Raw genomic sequence first — 22,191 nt, 5'->3', positions numbered from 1 at the left:
CAAAGGACAACATAAAACCCCAATCTTGCAGTACAGCAGCACTGGCTCACGGGAGAAGCTGTGAGCTAGTGTGTTCATATGCGAGCTATGATTCTGTTAGAACCCTTCCTACATTAACTCTCATAACTGTGTTTAAAAAAAAAAATCAATCGAATGAATAATTCAATTACTCACAAAATGACAATTCCTTGGTGCCACCTGCTGACTTAAAGCAACATGCAGAAACACTCATTGATTGAATACTTCAATACTGATGGTGAACAGATTAAAAAAATTCACATCACTAAAAGGAATCTCCACTACTGCTGTGAGCAGTACAGGACCTGTCTTCTCATTTGTCTGGGTCACAGGACAACATTTCTAAGGTGCTGGGATCTATCACAGCTCTCTGGGAGAAATGTACCCCTCTCACACTGCATGCCCCACAGGAAGTCTGACTCTGCCAGGGAGCCTGTCATGAAAAATACGTCACCCCGTACCCCCTTTTCCTGCAAAGCCGCTGCTGTCATAGAAAAGCCTGCTGGGTTGCATGGCTGTGGGGGCTCATGCGTGTCTGCAGTAAAGAGATCCAGACATGCTGTCCCTCTCACACTGCATGCCCCACAGGAAGTCTGACTCTGCCAGGGAGCCTGTCATGAAAAATACGTCACCCCGTACCCCCTGTTCCTGCAAAGCCGCTGCTGTCATAGAAAAGCCTGCTGGGTTGCATGGCTGTGGGGGCTCATGCGTGTCTGCAGTAAAGAGATCCAGACATGCTGTCCACACCAGTGTTCATTTTGACAGCAAATTTTGATTTAGTTTTATTCATAGTCTTTTGACTAAAATGCCATTTAGTTTGTCATATTTTAGTCATCTGAATTGTTTTTAGTTTTAGTCTAGTTTTAGTCGACTAAATCTACAGTAAATGTAGTCGGTTAAAATCTAATGGGTTTAGTTACAGTGCATGTATTAAGTATTTCTCTAAAATTTCCAAACTCATTATATAGGTTTGATATTAAGGTTTTATCATGATAGACACCAATTTAGCTGCGGTGACACACAACATGCCTTTATGTTAAAAATTAAATAAAACCACTTCTCATAAAGAACAATAACATGGTCTTTTTTTTTATGAAATACCAATGGTTATATATGCTAATTATGCATTCTTTATAGCAACTTGTTTACCACATTCTTAATTCTTTCAAGCAGACATATTTATTTCTATAAATACATTTAGATTAATCTTTAGGGGTACTAAAGTTTTTCAGTCAAGAGCAGTGCGTGATTTTCTGTCTTTTGTTGCTTGATTAACATCAATGACTCGGACAATAGCAACTAAATTAGGCTGCTATCCCTTTAAAACCGAATGCACGGCTGCAATGGATGCAATGTACTGATACACGTTCTCCCTGCTCTTTACGTTCACTTAAGACGTAATCAACTGTGTTTACGTGAATACTCATCAAAACGGTCAATTTGACAATTTTGTGTGTAATTCTCCGTTCATGTGACGTAAAAGAGTACTCGCGTGCTGTGAGACGCGCTTTCTGTGTGTGTATGCTTCAGTGTGCGCTCAGAAAACCGGACTGAATTGAGTTCTCTCTTGCGTCATTAGATTTATCCATATGTCTGCTCTTCTCTTACTCCCACATATTGACATTTTTGAACGTTTTATGCGACGTGCAGCAAGTGTATGTTAGCTTATGTCCCGCCAGTTCATATGTACGCATCTAACCTCCGAACCACGCAGCAGATTCGTTCTGAATGAATCACTTCCCAAATCATCCCTCCCTAACATTTTCGTCTCGTTTTTATTCGTTGACAAAAATGTCAATAGATTTACGTCATAGTTTGTGTCATTCAAAAACAGTTTTAGTTCGTTATCGTCTCATTGTCGTGGGTGAAAAAAATGTCGTTGACGAAAATTATTTGTCAACGAAATTAACACTGGTACACACCAACGTGGAGGACAGTGCAAAACGTTCAGTTCTTCATCCCAATAGTCATTGAACACCTCCAACATAGCTACTGAATGAAGACACATGAAGTAAAGGAACAAAAAGCACTGATTTATCAGTATAATTGCACAGCAGACTGGCATTGTGCTTACACACTGCCATTGTATCTGCTGGATAACATAGCTGTGGCTGTATACGAAACAAAGTAACTTCTGGGTTACAACACTGAGTATTTCCTTGAAAAACAGCCATACATTATAAAATGATTATCAGGAGCTGACCATTGGGGAAAAAAAATATTCTCCTTTTTTCATCAAATTTAATTTACATGAAAACAAGGACCATATTTCCATCCAAATGTTAAGGAACAGATAGGACTTTTGATCATCTTCATAAACCTTAATTGAAATTCCATTCCAAAAAGTTCATAAGGAGACCACAAAAGTAAGCTGTTTGGATCCAGTGGTTTAATCTAAGTCTTCTGACTCTGAACACAATCACTTTATATGATAAAACGATTTCATTTATGCTTTTATTCACAAATAAACACTGATCAATGCATATTTCTTGAGCAAAACAATGCTTGCTTGACCAGTGAGGTTTCTTCTTGTGTCACGTAAGAACATTGGGAGCTTCTGCAAGAACTAAAGAGGTTTGTTCTCGCACGTCTAGCAAGAGCAGTCGAGTTGATGTTGATCATTTTTGATGTGCTCTATTTATTTGTGTCAATCGGATCAAAGACATGCATTAAACTGCTCAAGCGATATGGATTAGTTTTAGATCTCTTTATGAACTTTTTGAAGCATTTGAGGCAAGTTGTGGTGGAATAGACTCTCTCAGAAATAGGTTTTCATTAAAATATTTTATTTGTGTTTCAAAGACTAACAAAAGTCTTATAGGTTTGAAACAATGTAAGGGTGAGTAAAAAGCCTTTCAGATGCCGTCTTCTTTCTTTTCATCCCCAAATAATGAGTTAAACACACTGTATGTGGCAAAAACAACCTTAGTACCAAAATATAAAGCACTGCTTAAGCTGACAGTGTGACTACTGTATCTTGTTAATATGTGTGCTGCTTTTATGTAATAATATGAATTTGTGCTGAGTGGCGGTTTCTTCCTACCACTTACATCCACTAAAAAGGTGAGTCATCTGTGTCAACTATAGTGATGAGAGGAATTGTTGTAGAATGGGCAACTTTTCTCTACATTTACATTTTGCAGACGCTTTTATCCAAAACGACTTACAATTGGGGAATACATAAAGTGATTCTTCTTAAAGAGGCAAACAGACACAGGAAGTGTTTGTAATACCAAGTTTTAGGCATTGTTCAAATAAGTACAAGCTAGAAAGGGAAGGAATAAATAAAGAGAAAGATGATTCAAGTTTTAAGATGAAGTCAAGTAGCGTTTAAAGAGATGAGTTTCCAGCTGTCACTTGAAAATTGTCAGGGATTCAGCATTCCGGATAGGGGTGGGAAGATCATTCCACCAGCCAGGAACAGTGAACGAGAATGTTCTGGAAAGTGATTTTGAGCCTCTCTGTGATGGTACCACGAGACGTTGCTCACTAGCGGATCTCAGACTTCTGGAGGGGATGTAGATTCGTAGTAGTGAGTGGAAGTAGGCGGGTGCTGAGCCTGTGGCTGTTCTATATGCAAGCATCAATGTCTTGAAATTGATGCTAGCCGCAACCGGTAGCCAGTGCAAGGAGATAAAGAGAGGTGTAACATGGGCTCTTTTGGGCTCGTTGAAGACCAGTCGTGCCGCTGCATCCTGCATCATTTGTAGAGGGTTGATTGTGCTTGATGGAAGTCCAGCCAGAAGAGCATTGCAGTAGTCCAGCCTAGAGATGACAAGGGCCTGGACAAGAAGTTGTGCAGCATGCTCCGTTAGAAAGGACCTGATCTTTCTGATGTTGTGCAATGCAAACCTGCAAGATCGGGCGGTCTTTGCAATGTGGTCTTTGAAGGTCAGCGGGTCATTAAAGATTACACCAAGATTTCTGACCGAAGTCGATGGGGTAATAGACTCTAGGGAATGAGTTGTGAAAGAGGACTATAAATACAAGGGTGCTGTACTGTGATGTATGTATGTTTGCATGGATGTGTATTCCTGCATGTGTGTGTTAGTGAAAGAATCCTTCCCACAGTGCTGTTTCGAGTTCTGCTTGTTTTTCCTTGCTGGTTCAATCACTACTGGGGCAGCGTGTTAATTATCTGCAACTAACTGGGGTAATTCTCATCCTGGGGTGCGACAGTGAGCGTTTGCTGCCACCACAATTCCTCACAACTGTTAGCACTTGGCCCTAAAGCAGAACAGAGTTTAGGGGCCTGTCTCAGCCAACAACAACATACAATATTGGCATCTCACTCTTCCCACATGGACCACACTCTCCATTTGATAATATAATGCAGGCAGTTACAATATTTACAATAAATTGTGCTTCTTCGTGGAATGCCTCACATCCCGTTTCCTCACTGTTTTATCCTTGATATAAACACTCTCTCAGAGTTAGAATTAGTTGGACTGTACTTCATGTTGAGAGTTTATGAGTTTATAAACGGACACTAAGCCGAAAAAGGCTTGCTGAGTTTCGGCCAATAAGAAAATACACACTTGGGTTTAGCTTGAAGGAACTAAGAAAAGATGTTTGTGTTATTTTGACACATGCGATGAAATGATAACAAACACATTTAGATCTCCTCTGAAGGGCCATAAAACAACAAAATAAGCTTTATGTCTATGTATGTACAATCTACACGATCATTTATAACCATAATCCAAAACATCAGCATCTAACCTCTTTGTATGTGGATCAGTAACAAATAAGAGTTTCCAAAACAATGAAAAGGAAAAATCTTTTTTTTTTGTTTTTTTTAAATCTACTTTAAATTGCATGCGCCAAGTTCCACTTGTATTCATGTTGGTTTAATATGGCTTGTATTGAATACATTTAAATGACTCTAAAAACGCCATTTAGTATAAACATGGTTAAAGGTAAAAAACATTTTCTTTGCCAACATCATGAATAAATAATTCATAAATATCATTGTTTTGGGGAGTCACATCACAAGTTATTTTACAACCTGAACTCACCTTGAACGTTCAAATCAAAAAGATCAAATAATTTGAAATTTTAGGAAACTTATTGAACTTGACACAGATGTGAGGGCCTTAAGAGGTCCTCTTTACGGTGCGTTTTTTCCCCCCTGTATGTTTACGAAAGTTGTTTTCACCATATGACAAAAGTATATATTTTATTATTATTATTTTATACCAAACTCGATATGGTTTTATTTTCTTTGTAATGATGCTTTTTGCTCCCCTTTATGATTCAGGACATAATATTTTTACCTTTTGCCCAATTCAATTAAAAATTAATTTCATCATATGATTTCATCATAGAAGAGGTGCATTTAAGCCATGATATAAATTAATTCCATTTTTAATGTATTTTTTTATATAATGATGCATTATGTCCAGAGCCTTTAATAAACATCACATCATGTGTAATCCTTTTGACTTGATTAACACAGACCAGAAAAGGTTCTTCTATCTGGATCAGTTTTCATATCCTTTTATTAATATTCTGTTTATTATTATTTTTTTTTTAATTGAAACCTTTTTTGCCACTGTGTAGTAAAGCACTACACTCAGCCAAGCCTAGTGACAATGCAAAAACACTAACACCGTTGTTCCAAATGCGGTTTACTCTGTGATGTTGCAGATGGTATTAATAAGTGTCAAGAAGACCATTTTCATATACTATACAATCCAAGTTTTGAAGGATGTGTGAATCACAACAAAAACACAACTCATGAATCCAGCATTCTGTTCAGAGGAGATGAGTGTGGGAAATGCTGCCTCGAGACCAGGAACTGAACACAATGAAGCATTCACATTAAAACTGAAATGAAATGGTGTTAAAGGAAGAGTCAAGATCTGGATAAGCAGCCTGGGAGGTGTCCACCTTTCACCACTGCATCTGGATCAACCTGCTGAGGTCTTTTTGATGAGAATTGCTGTGGATTTTCAGTCAGGGAAAAAATGTCTGTGTGGAAAACATATGTGAAATAAACAACCTTAAAGCTGGTCAAAGCACTGTTTGGAGATTGATAGAGCCTTTAGTCAATGAGCTTGACAAAGAGGTAGTGGTCTTCGACAGTTATTTGTGTTTGTTCATAAATACAGCCGTATTCTGACACAATCTAAGATGTGAAAAGGAGAAAAGAAAAAGAAAGAGTGAGACAGACACATTGCACATGTGCACAAATTAGTCTCGCCACAGGCTGGGGTTCACTTGAGCCCTCTAAATCAGGCGGGTTTGCGCTCTTCACCATTCCACCTGAAGATTCATTGTTATATGGGCACCAGAGTGGACGGTGGGCGGGTGATTTAGTGATTCTCAAAGGAAGAGCTCTCTTTTAAAGGTGGGACTTCAAAGTCAGATCGCTGGAAACCATGTTGTCGTGTGAAGACAGGGATTTTTAACTGTCAAATGAGCAGAAAACGGAATAGGCTAGTGTAGATTTACTGAAACAAAGGTCAGAAGCCTAGGAAACAAATCCATCAGTCAGATTTGAGCAACCAATCAGTGGTCAGACAAAGAACAATTGGCGCGTTATGATGGTTGCTGCTAATTGAAGCTTGAAAAAATGCTGTAAAATGCACAAAGGCATTCCTCAAATGTGCTGAAGTTTGATGTCTGAACTTCAAAAGCATGTGTTCCAGATTTTTGCTCAACCCAAGTGAAGGGAGGTACTGGCAACGCAGTTGGACATGATCAGTATTATGTGATGCAATAAACCTATGACTCACAAACTCATAAAACATAGGAAGAAAACAATCTCTCTTTCAAAAATCTCTCAAAATGTTTCCCGGAAAATGAGAAAGGGATTGCTGAACCCAGAGCTCGAGGTACCAAGGCTGAAGAAGCCAGAGTTTCATCTACACACATATCATACATAGCAGCTCTCGTTTGTACCACAGCAGGATGTTGTGGTTGCCAGGTTCAGCTCAAAGCCTCAATGCCAGGTAACACCGAACAATGAGAACATAATTAGAATGAGAGTAACAGCTGTGCAAAACAAGAACGTAGATGAATATAAGCACACCATGACAGGATCTGGCAACCAGTGGTGAGTGTTGACATCCACATGGGCTTAATGCAAAACAGGGATCTTATATTTTAACTAGGGCTGTCAGTCGATTACATTTTTTATCTAATTAATGACATGATGCTTTGATTAATTAATCTAATTAATCACAATTAATTGCAAAATAAATTTGACTGTGAAAACACTCACAAAAGGTTATTTAAAGAAATATCTGTGTTAAATGAGAAAGTATCAAGTAGACATAACAAATTGTAGCTTTAAAAATATTTTATTTGATTCAATAAAAAAAAAATGATTACACAAGCATTTAGGCTACAACGGCATAAGATTAACTATGGAACATAAAAGAAGATCATTTGAGAAACATCTCATTATTGTTTGTTCATACAATGAACAATGTTATGTTCCACAAAAGAAAGGTTTAAAACGACATGAGGGACGTGAGTAAATTATGACAGAATTAAACATTTTTGGGGTGATCCCTTTAATGTTGTTATTATTATTATAATTATTATTATTATAAATAATAATAATTAAATGATACTCTAAATAAGAAACTAAATCTGCCAGCAGGTGGCGGTAAATGTCTTCATTCGATTCATTCAAACGGCTGATTCATTCAGGAATGAAGTAAATGGCTCTCTTTATGAATGGGCCTTTGAATCAATTGATTCGCACGATTTGTTCAAAACGCGGATTCATTCAGAAACTAAACACCGCTGTGTTGCTCGAAGACGCACAATTCTGCTATATCTTTAAAGATAATATATTCTTTGCAAAATTGAGCAAAAACACAATATTGTGTTTAAAATATAACACAACATCATCAACTTATTTACTGAACTGTTGTATAAAATCACATTTAAACGTGATATTTGGGACAAAATCAGCACTTGTGTAATAGCCTACTGCTCTCCCTGCTCGTGTGATATCGTATGATATAAATATGAGACAGAAGCACATACAGGGGCACTTTTGCAATAATATCTTGAATTTTAGGGCATAACAGCTTTTATGGAGTTGTTGCCCTGCATCATATTTGTCAACAGTCAACTGTATGAAATGTAAGATGACGTACAGGTCTGGGGGCGGGGCCAGTGCGGTAACTACATTAAAATATTTTAATCGCGTTATTTTTCATAACTAATTAATTAAGTTAACGCATTAAACTGACAGCCCTAATTTTAACATATTTTCATGACAACTTTAGTCATTTGAAGGGTAAATGACTGACACCTCGGCGAACCTCAGTGTTGCTTCCCCCACACCTGCATTCTAAGTGAAACCGGTTTATAAAGAAGACCACAGGATTTTAATTAACGTGAATGTGAGACCAGGTGAACCACAGTTGAGGGCTGGTTCGCCAACAGAAACGCTGACTTCAAGACTACCTAAATTGAACAGTTCTTTAATGTGCTGCTCCAATAGGGCAAGCACAGTTTATATCTGTAAGATTCCTTCTTTCCTTTTTGCTTTTACAGGTGCACATGCATTTTTTGGCAGCTGCAGTGCTCTTGACCAAAGAAATACAAGCACATATGTGCTTCCATGACTGCATTCAATGTCTGCAGTATAATAGCATCAAGGAATCACTCATGATTTACATACAAAGACGTCTTCCGAGGTACAAGCTGTACAATTATTCATTGATATTTTACACTCTTGAGCAACATTAACAAAATCAAAGCAGCTCCACTCACAAGCACCAACATCTGAGGTACTACGTTAGTGGTCTACTCTACTGCCCACTGGTGGTTGTGGTCTTCTTCACACTTGCTCTATGTAGACCCAGCTCCACACTCGCTTAAATGCTGTTCATGCTGTTTGTGGAGTTTACAGAGAACCTATGGGGTCCATAATGTCCAAATTTTCCAAATGCAATGAGTCATGCAAAAAAGCAGATGAATCTGAGCCAAGGGTTTCTTCACTGCGTTTGGTTTTTTCATTAGATATGATGAAAGTCTGCATGGATCCAGACTCCACTGCAAGGCTTCAAGCAAGACGAAAGGACACTTTCAGCTAGGACTGGGTTGAAAATATTAATTTCTTGATTTTAATTGATTCTCTTTTTGAACTGATATTGATTCTTAAATACCAAGAATCGATCAATGCTGTGTTCATTTGACGCATGAACAAAACTTGATGGAACATTATTTGTACAGCACCTCCCATACAATATATCGCAATAAGCTTTGTGCGCTGTTACTTTTCATATGAGACAATGTTTCAGTTTTCAAATTCTGTCAATTTTATTACAAAATGTAAACAATTAACACGTTTTTAACCCAAAAGACACTGGGGGGATAAAAACAGCAAGATACAATGCGTTGACCAGTCAGATATCAGTCTGCATGTGCACACAGAACAGCAATCAAAATAATACTGCAGACATAACATAAAAACATGTCCTGTGAGAACGGTCCACTTCAGACAGATTGAACTCAATTGAAAAATGGATTGGACCGTATAGTGATAGATATATGTTTAATAATAAGAAAGAAAAACAAACAATACACTGTCTTCTAGAGCCCCTTTCTGATATGTCTATTCAATGATTTACTAATCTACCACAATTATGTAATGCCTTTAAATTCTGAGGGATTAAAATTTGGGCTTTGACTTTTCTCAGCAAATATTGATATATGATTGATAGATTTAAATTCCATGTATTTTTTAATCAATTGAGAGCCTTACTTTCTACAAATATTAATTGATGCTAAATAGTCCTGATGAATAAGAATTGAATAAATTGAAAGATAAACTTTAAATCTGTCTGTCTGTCCAAAATAGCAGTCTCTACAGACCTACATGTACAGGCCTGTTAAAAATATATGAGTGTATTACAAGAGATTTAAAAAGTGTAAGATAACAAAATGGCACCAAGCTAACAGGGAAAGAATCACAATGCAAGGTTCAAAAGCAATAATGTTAAGCTTTGGTGTGGTTTAGGACGCTGATCAAAGGTGGAGCTTTTAAATCCGAGGGTCCTCTTTCTGACTCAACATTACTGTGTTTCACATGCTAATGATGCAGAGGCTCATTTGTGATGGTAAAACATGAAGCTCTCACTCCTGTTATCTGTGCCATTGAATCTCATCAGCCTGATCTGTTTACCTTGCTGATTTCAGAAACTATGGGCCGATAGATAATACATCAAACAGCTCTCGCAGACAAAAGCTCTCTTTTCTGAATCACTTCAAAAGCCGTCCTGTGGAAACCATGCAAGATGGGATTGCAAGCGAACCACGCTCTCTCAAAAGAGGGCTGCGGTTATGAGGGCCCTCTACGGCTGCCCTCAGCGAAGACAGTGTCAGGTGGGTTACGGTGTTGCCGTTGGCAAGAGAGGCCGGTTTGAACAGCTGTGCTAACAGAACGCAATGTCAGCCAAAGATGGAGGTATTATAAAAGGAGGATGAAAGACAACATCGGCTCCTTTGTGCTGTTCTGACATCATAAAATGTCAAATCAATTCCTCCACCTGTATAATCAGTGAGGTGGGACTGTCCCACAAAGAGCCAATGTAGCATACGTTGCAAACTGTCCACAAGCTAGAAGAACTGTGGCATGAATTCAGAGATGGACATCTGTATAATTCTGAAGTGACGGTAGCCATAACATCTGCACCTTGGACATCACGTAAATTGACAGAGCTTATGTTTAATATGATGGAAACATAATAGAGTGGCAGTCATAAACTGTGGTTGGTTTTGGAAAAGAACTAAGAGCTAGGCATTGGGTCAGGATTGATTGCGCACTGCACAGCTATTAGCTCATTTCAAGTATCCCTTAATTCAAATCCACCAGAGCGAGCTGCCGAGCTGTTAATTATACCGCTCGCAGGCCTTCAGCACAGATCAGAATACCCATATTTCACCATTCTCCACTTTGGCACAACAGTAAGTCTGTTGACAAATGTTTGACGTTTGTTAAGAGAATAAACAGTGTAATATAAAAAAGTTTGTGGTATAAGCAGACTGGTTGTACACCTCTCATCAGTTGTTCTGTAGCAGTAACTGACTCAAAGACAACAGAAATGAAATTCAGTCATATGTACTCAAAACTGTAAGACGCGTGTGCAGACCAAACACCTTCACCAGCAGTTTAGGACCAGCAATTAATGAGGTTTAAAATAACTTGACATTACAACGCATAATGATACCAATTTCTGCACAAAAGTCCCCCCCCCTTTCTGTTGTAAACAACAATGGCATAAGTTCATGCATGATTTCGCTACAATGCATACGTCATCATGAGATAGAAAGCTTGAGCTCTAGGACTGTTTGTTTGGAAACAGTAGAAAAAGATAATCTTCAGACCATCCCCTAGACCACCAACACCTCACACAGACAGTGTCTAACAATCTGCCAGCAAGTCCCCTACTTAATCATTTACCAGTGAAGCAATTTCTATTTAAGACAACGCTGAGACTAGATTGCAGTGGATTTCAGTGCTTTGGTGGGATTTGCAATGAGAAAATAGTCTTTGCTTTAGGGTGATTCTGTTTTCTGGATGTCTACAATAATATTATTAGGGCCCAAGCCACTAGGGGCGCAGGGTCCCATTGTTTTTCTAAGTATTATTATTATTATTAGGGGCCGAGCACCAATGGTGCAAGGACCCTCTTGGAATTGCCTGTGTATTCTTCTTCTTCTCCAAAGTGAATTACATTTTTGAGGGCCTAAACATGCTCCAAAACCCCCAAACTTTGCACAGAACTGTCAGAACTGGCGAAAATTTACATCTGATATGGGTTTCAGAATCAGGCAAAATGGCTTGATAGCGCCACCTATAAAATTTCACCAAAGCACTCCTCTCACTACGTTTCAGGTACATGTACAAAATTCGGGACATGCATGTAACGTCCCAATACCTACAAAAAAGGAAGTTGCTGTGACTCAGGCAAACAATGTCCAATCTACCCCAAAATTCACACATTTGATAGTAGTCCTGTACTGAACATGTCCATGGCCATATTCAGTTATAGTCATAGCACCATCTGCTGGCAACAGGAAGTGAAATGTTTAAAACTGTTATGGACTCCTAGTAACATTAAAAAGCTTCAGCAAGTGTTAAAGGGGTCATGAACTGAGAAATCAACATTCCCTTGATCTTTTGACAGATAAGAGGTCATTGTTCTAAAAAAATATCCTGTAAGTTTCAGAACTCAAAACTTTCTCGTTAGTCTAAAAACAGCTTACATTGATGCCAATCTGCCAAAACGACAGGTTATGGAATGTGCCACTTTATGATGTAATATTGTAGCTAAACATTGCTTCCACAGAAGAAGATCAACGGCTGCTTCCACATCACTGCCTGTTTAGCTTACTTCCGAGTCTACAATCCGCCACGACTTATTCAAACTAAGCGTTCTGATGAAGGGGGTAAAAACAGGACAGAAAATAGCGTATGCAGAACAGTAAATAGCGCACATGCTAGCGACACTTAGCTAAGTGCTAAAGCATGCTATTAATGCAATGAAAGAGGAAGTTGCTGTAACTCAGGCATTAATTGTCCAATCTGCCCCAAACATAACATGATGAACATTGATAAGAGTCCTGCCCTGAGCACATCTACATGCCAATATTCAGTTATAGTCATAGTGCCGCATACTGTCAACAGGAAGTGATGTTTAACACTGTGATGCACTATTAGCAACACACTAAAATAAACATGCTAGCAACACTTAGCTAAGTGCTAAACCATGCTAATAATGCCATGAAAAATATAGTTGTTGTAATTCAAACATACAGTGTCTATTCTGCCTCAAACTTCCAAAGTTTCATAAAAGTCCTGGTCTGAAGACATTACATGGCAATATTCATTTATAATCATAGCACCACCTGTTGGCAACAGGAAATATCATGTTTACACTAACTTAAACATGCAATGTCCGATCTGCCCCACACTTCACGTTTGGTAAGAGTCCTGGCCTGAAAACTACATTCCAATATTCAGTTGTAATTTATAACTCCACCTGTTGGCAACAGGAAATGTCATGTTTTACACTAACTAAAATATGCAATGCCCAATCTGCCCCAAATTTTTAGTTTGATAAGAGTTCTGGCCTGGAGACATCTAAAGGCTAATATTCAGTTATATTCATAACGCCACCTGTTGGCAACAAGACATTTCATGCTTTACAGTAACTCAAACATGCAATGTTCAATCTGCACCAAACTTTACATGGTTGATAAAAGTCCTGGCCTGAAGACATCTGCATGGCATAATTCAGTTATAGTCATAATGCCACCAGCTGGCAGCAGAAAGTTTGGCACATATAACTGACTTTTACATATTTCTCCTATATTTACCACTTTAAATGGCCACCATTCACTGATTTTCCTAAAGGCACCGGGTGGAGGTGGCTCCGGGTGCAAGGGCCCTTTTAACGCTGCTTGCAGCTTTAATTTGTATTTTTTTTAGACTATCCAGGGCTTTTTGGGGGCCTTAACATTCTCAAAAACTCTTGAAAATCACCACACACATTGAAATCTTTGCATGGCACAGGGGCTCAACATGATCTCAAGACATTGAGGATGCTAAATTTAAAAGGGATTTTTGATATCTCGAATGGTTTGGCTGTGATGAGGTGACAAAATTATGGCGAGAAATGAGAAACAGGAAGTGTCTAATAACTTTTGCCTACAGTGTCTGATTTTGATCACACTGCAGCAGTTTGTTTATTGTATGAAGCCGATCACATAGCTGTGACTATTATGAGTCAAAGTTATAGTACCACCAGCTGGCAGCAGGAAGTGTTTAATTTTTGCTTTAAAATCAGCTTTTATTTTTACAAAATTTTCTTCAAACTTCATGAGAATAATGACTAGACACGGCAGATTTAAAACTGTGAAGGGGTTCTTGATATCTTAAATACTGTTGCCATGGCATGTCAAACTTTAACATTTTTTTTGGTGTTTTTGAGGCACTTAACATGCTTAGAATGTCATGAAATTCGACTCACATCAGCATTAATGACAGTTAGACACTAGCAAAAGCTCATAAATGGGCGTGGAGAATGTGCTCTATAGCGCCACCTTTTGACAAAAGTGGGGAGGTTAGTTTTAGGTAAAGACACCAAACTCGGTACATATATTGTTCTCATAAAGCCGGACTACTTTCTATTTGACAGTCATTAGCTATGACTTTTTTTTAGCTATGACTATTTTGGTTTGAATGTGGATTTTTGGAAAAAATCAGGCTGTGAATTAATGAATTAATAAACGGATTTTGGATATCTTGAACAGTGTTGTCATGGCAATTTATTAAATGAACAGTAAAAAAGGAAACAGTAATTTTCTTATATCTTTAAAGTGAATTATCCAAACTCTTCAAAACTTTTTATATATGGAGAACAAGTCATTCTTAGGAAACATGCTTAGTTTCATAAATGTATAACGCTCAGGGGCCAACAAAAATGTAAAAACTATAAGACATTTCAGTCACCAGATGGAGTCATAGGATAAGACATCTTAAGCCTGATCCTTTCCTGCTCAGTTCAATTAGTTAAAATGACAAACAAATACATAAAACAAGTTAATATATACTGTAATGGTAATATAGTTTTATTTAATTATTTCACAAATGATTATAGATCATTAAAATATTTTTTTTAAATCCTTATAGATCATTAAAAGTTTTGGTAACGCATCACAATAAGGTCTCATTTTTTAACATTAGTTCACGCATGAACTAACAATGAACAATATATTTTTACAGCGTTTATTAATCTTTTTTAATGTTAATAAAAAAGTTCATGTTCATGTTAATTCACAGTACATTAACTAATGTTTACAGATATAACTTTACATTTTAAAAATGTATTAGTAAGTTTTGAACTTAATATTAACTTGACATTAATAATTGCTATATAATTATTGCTCCTGTTTACTAATTCTAACTAATACAGTTAATGTTAACAAATGAAACCTTATTGTAAATCTACTTCTGTTTCTATTTCACACTCTTGATGTTATAGTTTAACCTTTTCATTGCTGTAACCCTTAAAGCCAGACTGCCATAGGGTTATTGTAAATGCATGTGCCCACTGTGCACCGTTTTCCTAATGCCACTGGGGTGGGGGTTGCGCTGGTGGCTTGGGCCTGTCATCGCTGCTTGCAACTATATTTTATTATTATTATTGTTAATAGTGCATTTCAGGGGAAAATAAATATGTTGGTCAATGACTAGTCTCAGCCTCAGACGTAACGCCCATGGACCTTTGGCTGAACGTCTGATGCATACGGCACACGAAATTGGAAACACTTCAGGAGTTTCGAAGTCGTCATTGGATTGGTTGAATTATACAGGATTTCCGGGAGACGTGCATGTCGTGTTTTTTAACATTCTGCCTGGAAACAAATATGCTGTGACGCCAAACCCCCTCATGTTAGAAGAAAGCCGTCGTGTTTACAACTGTGAAAATGACCGCTTATCATTTTTTGGGTCTGGATCAAATATATTTTCTTAAAAAACACATGCAATTCATATACAATTCATATATGAAATTATATAAATGAAATTATAATTATTACATATACGAAATTATTTAAAAATAGCTCTTCTATGTTGTTTTTCATTTCTAAATTAAAAACCATTTTTATATTTTTGTGGGACATGAAGTCCCCCTTTAGTTGAAAACAGTTTAAAAGTTTTTCAAGACCATATACAACCAATACAAATCCAAATATTGCATTTGTTAGAACCTGGCATTTTAAGCTACTTTTAAAAGTTTGTTCATTTTTGTTATGTCGGACACTGAAGAACTTTAATACTATTTCTGCTCCATCTTGATCTTTACATGGCTAAAGATATCTGACCCAAAATACAGATCCCAGAGTACCTAATCAATTTAAAGAAAGGAAGGAAAGCCCTGTTTTGCTTTATCCTGAGGTGCAACATCTCATAAAACCTTTTACCAAAAGATTCGCTAGACAGGCTAAGAACTACCATAACAAGAGCCTGAAATCAGTGTCTGTTTAAAGTGTGAATGGACTAAGGATCTTCTAAAGCTTCCTCTGGCTCTGAATGGGAACCACATGGTGCTGCACAGTACGGTTGCTACCTTCTCACTCTACGGACTGCCCTGGGACATAAGTTAACCTTCCTTCCCCTTAGACCAGCATCACAGATACATATTCCAAACCCATGTGGTTAAAAAGTTAGCAATTAGCCCTGCACTAACAGAGCTCCAATTTGTGCTTGCTGTCACCCACAATGACAGTCATGCCAGAATGGTATGTGAAGAGATAAAATACGATAGGAGGGAATCCTTTCACCCTTAAAAACAGGTATGGAGGGGGGTTTTCAAAGAGAACTGCCAGCTGAAATTGCAGCCACCTCACCACATGGCAAACTCACTTTCCCCATAATGTGGAGAGAGCTCCAGGGAAATATTACTGCCTGCATGAAGACGTTAAGAGAAGTTTACAGGCAGACCATACACATTCCTGCAGGCTTAGGCAACACCGCTTTAAAAGTAATACTGAAGGGTTGAGAATGTGTGTGTGTGAAGGAGAGATATTTTCACCCTTTTAAGAGTTCTACCATTAAAAGTCACGAAAACATGGCAGGTGGGTCAACACATCCCAGGCAAGTGATAGTTAGCTACACCATTAAGTAATCACCTAAAAGGTTCAATCTAAATTAAATTCCATATAGACCCCATTGACTGCAAGGAGTTTAATAACTCTATAGATTCAAGGACAAGCCTGATACTCATACAATGGTCCACATCTGCACATTCCATACAGTTTGATTTGTTTTGTACACTAATGTTACTAAAAAAAAAAAGAAGAAAGAAAAGAAAGTAGATGACCCCTTGGATCTGCTATTTCTTTCATCTTACATATTTTATTATTTAATGAAATATTTCATTAGTTTGCATTTTTCCCTTGCCAAAATCTACAAATGAGTGTAAGCAACAAAACCTGGCAATGCCAGACAATCTGGATGTCATTGTTTGAGCATAGACTTTCCATTAGAATGGAATCAGTGTGGACATCTGGATATGATCTGAAGTTACGAGGGGGGGACTCCCATAACCTGATAGCATCTAATCCACAGGAAAGGTAAAGCGGTAAGGCGGCAAGGCAGAAGATTGTGTTTCTTTAATTTCATTCCCATTATTGGGCTTTTCACACTATTGTTAACCAAGGGCCATTCTAACCCTGCGCAAACATAATCCTGGGTTGTCTCGTTCCATACCGTTCATACATTATCAAGGATTAAGGTCACTTTAGTGAAATTCTGTGGACACAAAAAAATCCCACTGTCCATTGTTAATAGTGTAGCGATATATGAAGAAGTTCATAAACGAGTCACTTGCAAACCAAGTAGCTTTCTGTTGGTCATGACCAACGTTAACCTGTTGCGAAATCTGCATGGACAAATCTTTCACCCTCACATTAAATTCTAGACGCATGGAATCCTACTCAAATGGCTTTATTTTGGAAACAAAAAATTGGTGTATAACAATAAATGTGACCGGACCTTTATTCAAGTGTCAGGATTAAACATCTCGACATCTGTGTTAATGTTCTTATTTTCTTATTTGCGTATTAAAGAGGTCAGCACCTTTGATTGGACGAATACAGATCACAGCATGCACGCAATTCATTTCAATAACAGCTTGTCCATCTGTGAAAATGTCGACATACAAGCAAAAAAATAACAAGTCTCTTCTTTATTTAAGTTTGAACTTGCCATCACTGTTTGACATTTTTTATTTCGCCACAGATGTTAAAACTAAACATCGCATGTGAAAGTTTCTATGATTGTACAAAGTACATGAATATTAAATGAGGCAAGAACTGTTTATTTTATGATTAGTTGTCAGTTGCTAAACAATGTGCTGTAACATTCTCCTAACACTGCATTTTAGTGTTTTTAGGATTGTTACCAGGTTCATACCCATGGGTTAAAAGTGTTGCTAACCCAGTTTTAAAGTTACAAAAGGGAACATTTGCTTAATGCAGAGCTAAAAATGGGTTTAAAAAGATGATAACCCAGGGTTAAGGACATGTGTGAGTATTTGTGGTCAACAAACATGTCCCATTCATATTTTACTCTACTTAGTAGAGTAGAGTTTTACTAGTGCATATTACCAGTGTCTCTTATTTCAGTGTCACAAAACCAAATGACAGAGATACATGAGGTAGCAATCTGATCTTGGATCCACACAGGCTGTGGTGTTAATCAAACTTATACAGAAAGATCTGTATACAGTGGCTGAAATGAAACAAAGAAAAATAACTCTAAAACTCTTCACAAAACAGCTAAACAACTCAATTACAGCTTCTCTTGTATGATCAGTGTACACTCTCTTCCAGCTAATGAGACTTTACTGATACATAATGTGCTTTTAGAATGCTCTGGACTACCATTAAAGTTTCATTACACGGCATCTCAATTTTAATACGCAAAATTCCTCTTTGTTGTGAAAACAACATGTGCTCAATCTGTCGTCTCCTCCGATACGCTGTAGAAAATTATTGAGTTCTGCATCTCGCCATCATTCATAACACATGAGCGCACTGACATCAATTAATGTCTGTAAATGCAACTTCCTTCCTTTTCAAAACAAAGACATTTGTTCAGACCCAAAGCGTATTTTTCTCAAAACAAATCTGTCTTATGTCCTGACATGCAAAAAGTACCTACAATGCTGCGAGAGGTGTAAAACGTTCACCGCTCATCTTGGTCACAGAATTTGCAGAGCTCTAGATCACTTCTTCCTGCCGTCTGGGAATTCCTGCCACCGATGTTTAATGTGGGACCACGTAGCTAACGACTGTCACATTCATTCCAGATGTATCACGCCATATCAAAGCCAAGATCCACTAAGCAATACTGCGGCCCGGGCGACGGGAATACCGATTAGATGCTTTATGGGGTCTATAAAAAAACAAAAGAAAGAAATCTGAAATCAGCACTCTCAGCCTCATAAAAAGGTCTTTTAGCTTCCACTACGATCTTGTGGCTTCATTTTTGAAGGTAACTGTGAGGGTTACTCTGCTCAAAGAAAATATTTGCTATGCTTGGTCCATGAAAGTGAGATCAGCTCTCTGCATGCTGTCCAAGTGGAAGGTTTTATAGTGGAGGAACACATGCATAATGTGTTGAGTGATAAAGAACGAAGAACTTGTAAAGTTGTGGAAGGGTAAGATTCACTTCGCTGACTGATTAATTTTTTCAGTTTAACTGAATATTTTATATTTTACACAATTAACGCCGGGGCGGGTCTAGGGTTGGCCACCCCACTCACAACTGCTGCTTCTGTCACTTTTTCTCTTGACAAGAAGTGCATTTATCCAGTCGCAGAACGGGAAAATGTTTCAGACACGAGCTCCATTTCACTTCAGCGTCAGGCGAGAGTCAAGCTAGCGTGGAAACGGTACTGTGCTCGCAGCGCGTGATCTTCAATTGCACAATGCACGCACAAAGGCGACGGCGCCCGCTGTAATCTGTATCATTTCATATCAAAGCGCAAAATAAAATACGTGCATGCAATGTTGTGGTCAGTTAAGTCATGAGGTTACCAAAAAGGCAATTAAAGCTGCCTTAAAACGGTGCATGCATGTAATGTATTTTATATGAGTCACATTTAAGAACATGTCTCAGAAATGGTTTTCAAAACTGTCCTGGAGTAGCCCAGCACTGTCTCACTCATCTAACACACAAGATTCAACTCGTCAGCTCATTAATAGAGACTTTAAGACCTGAAGTGGGTCAGAAAAGGTAAAGAGAGTTGAGAGAAAATCGTGTCTGATCCCCGTCAAGTTCACCAGGGGCAGCTATTTAGACAAATAACAGCCAAAATAACCAGCTGCTGTGATGTCTATTAATCAAAGGACAAAGAAAAAAAGAGGGAAGAATAACTTTTATAGCTTTAAGGATTCATCTATTTAATTTAGAATATAGTGTTTGATAACTTCAATTTCTGTATATTTCTGCTGAAGGGCACAGGTAAATATGACATTTATTAGAATGGGTTTATGTGAAGAATGTTTTAAGTTCACTTAAATTAGAAGTTATTTTTTAAAGTCTAATAAATGTTAAAATTGATGGCTCTCAACTATACTGTAATGTTGAATGGCTATAGTCAATGGTTAAATATTAGGGGGGGGGGGCAATTTTAGAGAGAAATCAGGGTTGGTATCATTGATACTGGCCTTTGGTCATAAAAAAAGATGCCATTAAACATATCTGCTCTGGGTGTGTGTTCACTACTGTGTGTGTGTTCACTACTGTGTGTGTGCACTTGGATGGGTTAAATGCAGAGCACAGATTCAGTATGAGACACTATAATTGGCTACACGTCACTTTTATGAAAAGAATGATAATTTAATAAGGATAAATATAAATAGAATACACTAATTTGTGGTAAAGTAATGGCTTTTTAATTTTTACTTATTTTAAACTATATTTTATCAATACTTGTACTGAATGAATTTTATTCATTATAGTCACCATGTTGGATTAATTATTCACAATGCATTATGAAACTGCACTGTGAAGGATAAGTGCTAGCTTACAACTTGGCCTAAGTGAGGTAGTTCAATTAAGGGGGCTTTCACACTGGACACGTTTGCTGCGGTCCAAGCCGGAGTGAGATTGTTCCTGTCATCCCCTGCAGTGCTGGTCTGGTATCACACTCACTTGATTCTTTTGAACCCAGGTGCATTTGCATTCATCTATGTCATAACAAATGTGCAAGGTGCATAATAGAAAACAGAACACGGGTGAATATATTGTGGGTTTTATTATTATTATTAATTTGTTGTTATTATGCACAGCATGAACGACACTTGTGTGTCTGTCGCATGAAGGATACGGACTGTTTTGAGGAGACAGCTGATTGCGAGCCATTCATTTGCTGCTCTGACTACACTCACTATATGCAATTACACTGCACGCTCACTCTTGCTCGTATGCAAGGTAAATCATCACCACTGACATCCCTTACATGTGTTTTGTTGAGCTAATGGCATCGTCATCAGCCAAAATGCATGCGCATGTTACTTTACTTCCCGATTAAGTGGACACCCGAGTCTGAGTTGCTTTCACATTCACACAAACCGCGCCACAGTTTCATTGCAACCGAACTCAGACCACCTTCTTCAGGTAGGGCTGTGCAAAAAATCGAATGCGATTTTCTCCAGCACGTGCTTTCAGATGGAGCGGCATTTACTACACAGAGCCGTAGTTCACTGACAAGCTACACAAAATCGCGTTCATAATCGGCAATGAATCACCTGCAATTTTGAACGAGATTTTGCGTAGCTTGTCAGTGAACTACAGCTCTGTGTAGTAAATGGCGCTCCATCTGAAAGCATGTGCTGGAGATTTACTACTAATCACAGAAGCGACTTTACTGACAAGATGCGCATGAAAATCGCATTAGATTTTTTGCACAGCCCTATCTTCAGGTAGTCTCAGGTTGGAGTCCACATGACAATTTTCACATGACCATTTTTTCATGCAAACCACACCCTGTTTTGAACTTAACTGCCAGTGTGAAAGCCCCCTAAGTTGGAATCATTTGGAACAACAATGCCTGAGGGAGAAGCTCACTAGGTTTGGGAATAGCCAACATCAAGTTCATCCGCATGAGGAACCACTTACAGACCTGCCAACCTTTGAAAAATGTTTCGAGTACCATCAGTGTGACGGGGGGTGATATGGGGTGATACCAGGGGTCATATAGCCTATTCCTACATTACTTGAAGCTCCTTGATGGCTAATGTCAAAATCGTAATTGCACAATGTGCAAAATGCTAGACTTCATGTTAAATATTTTTCATAGGTTAGTACTCGGAGTCAGCACTCAGTTTGTGACATTCCTGTTATACAGTACTTTCGAGTAAACAGTAGGAATGCAACAATACAGTTAGCCCAAGGTTCAATAAATACCTCAGTTTTTTTAAACACAGTTTTCAGTTTGGTTCTGATGGTTTGGCACAACAGAGTTCTTTTTAGCGATTTTAAATGCTATTTAAAAAAAAACAAAAAAACTCCAGTACATTGTTGTACACTGTAGAAAAACATGGATTATCACATGTCTATTTTAAATTTATTTTGAGAGAAGTATTATTTTTATAGATTGGCCATTATTTAGTGCTATGAACACATGT

At 37.9% G+C, this 22,191-nt stretch overlaps 1 protein-coding gene across 2 annotated transcripts in view; it reads right to left on the bottom strand.

Moving 5' to 3' along the window:
* The window catches only part of LOC107569362 (syntaxin-8-like), a 66,674-nt gene that overhangs the window by 19,044 nt on the left and 25,439 nt on the right, over positions 1-22,191 (bottom strand). Inside the window, exon 7 of one of the 2 annotated variants that reach the window (XM_016255446.1) lies at positions 18,813-18,952. The exons of the other annotated variant lie outside the window; for it this stretch is intronic. Within the exon in view, the coding sequence (XP_016110932.1) occupies positions 18,882-18,952 (71 nt within the window). The 3' untranslated portion in view covers positions 18,813-18,881. Of the gene's footprint in view, positions 1-18,812; positions 18,953-22,191 lie in introns of those variants that run through there. 2 annotated transcript variants of the gene reach the window in all.

Source organism: Sinocyclocheilus grahami, unplaced genomic scaffold, assembly GCF_001515645.1.
Source record: "Sinocyclocheilus grahami isolate Dianchi unplaced genomic scaffold, SAMN03320097.WGS_v1.1 scaffold1338.1, whole genome shotgun sequence".
In the NCBI taxonomy this organism is placed as follows: Eukaryota; Metazoa; Chordata; class Actinopteri; order Cypriniformes; family Cyprinidae; genus Sinocyclocheilus; species Sinocyclocheilus grahami.
Note: the sequence above shows the minus strand (reverse complement) of the source record. Positions and strands in the feature narration are given on the sequence as shown.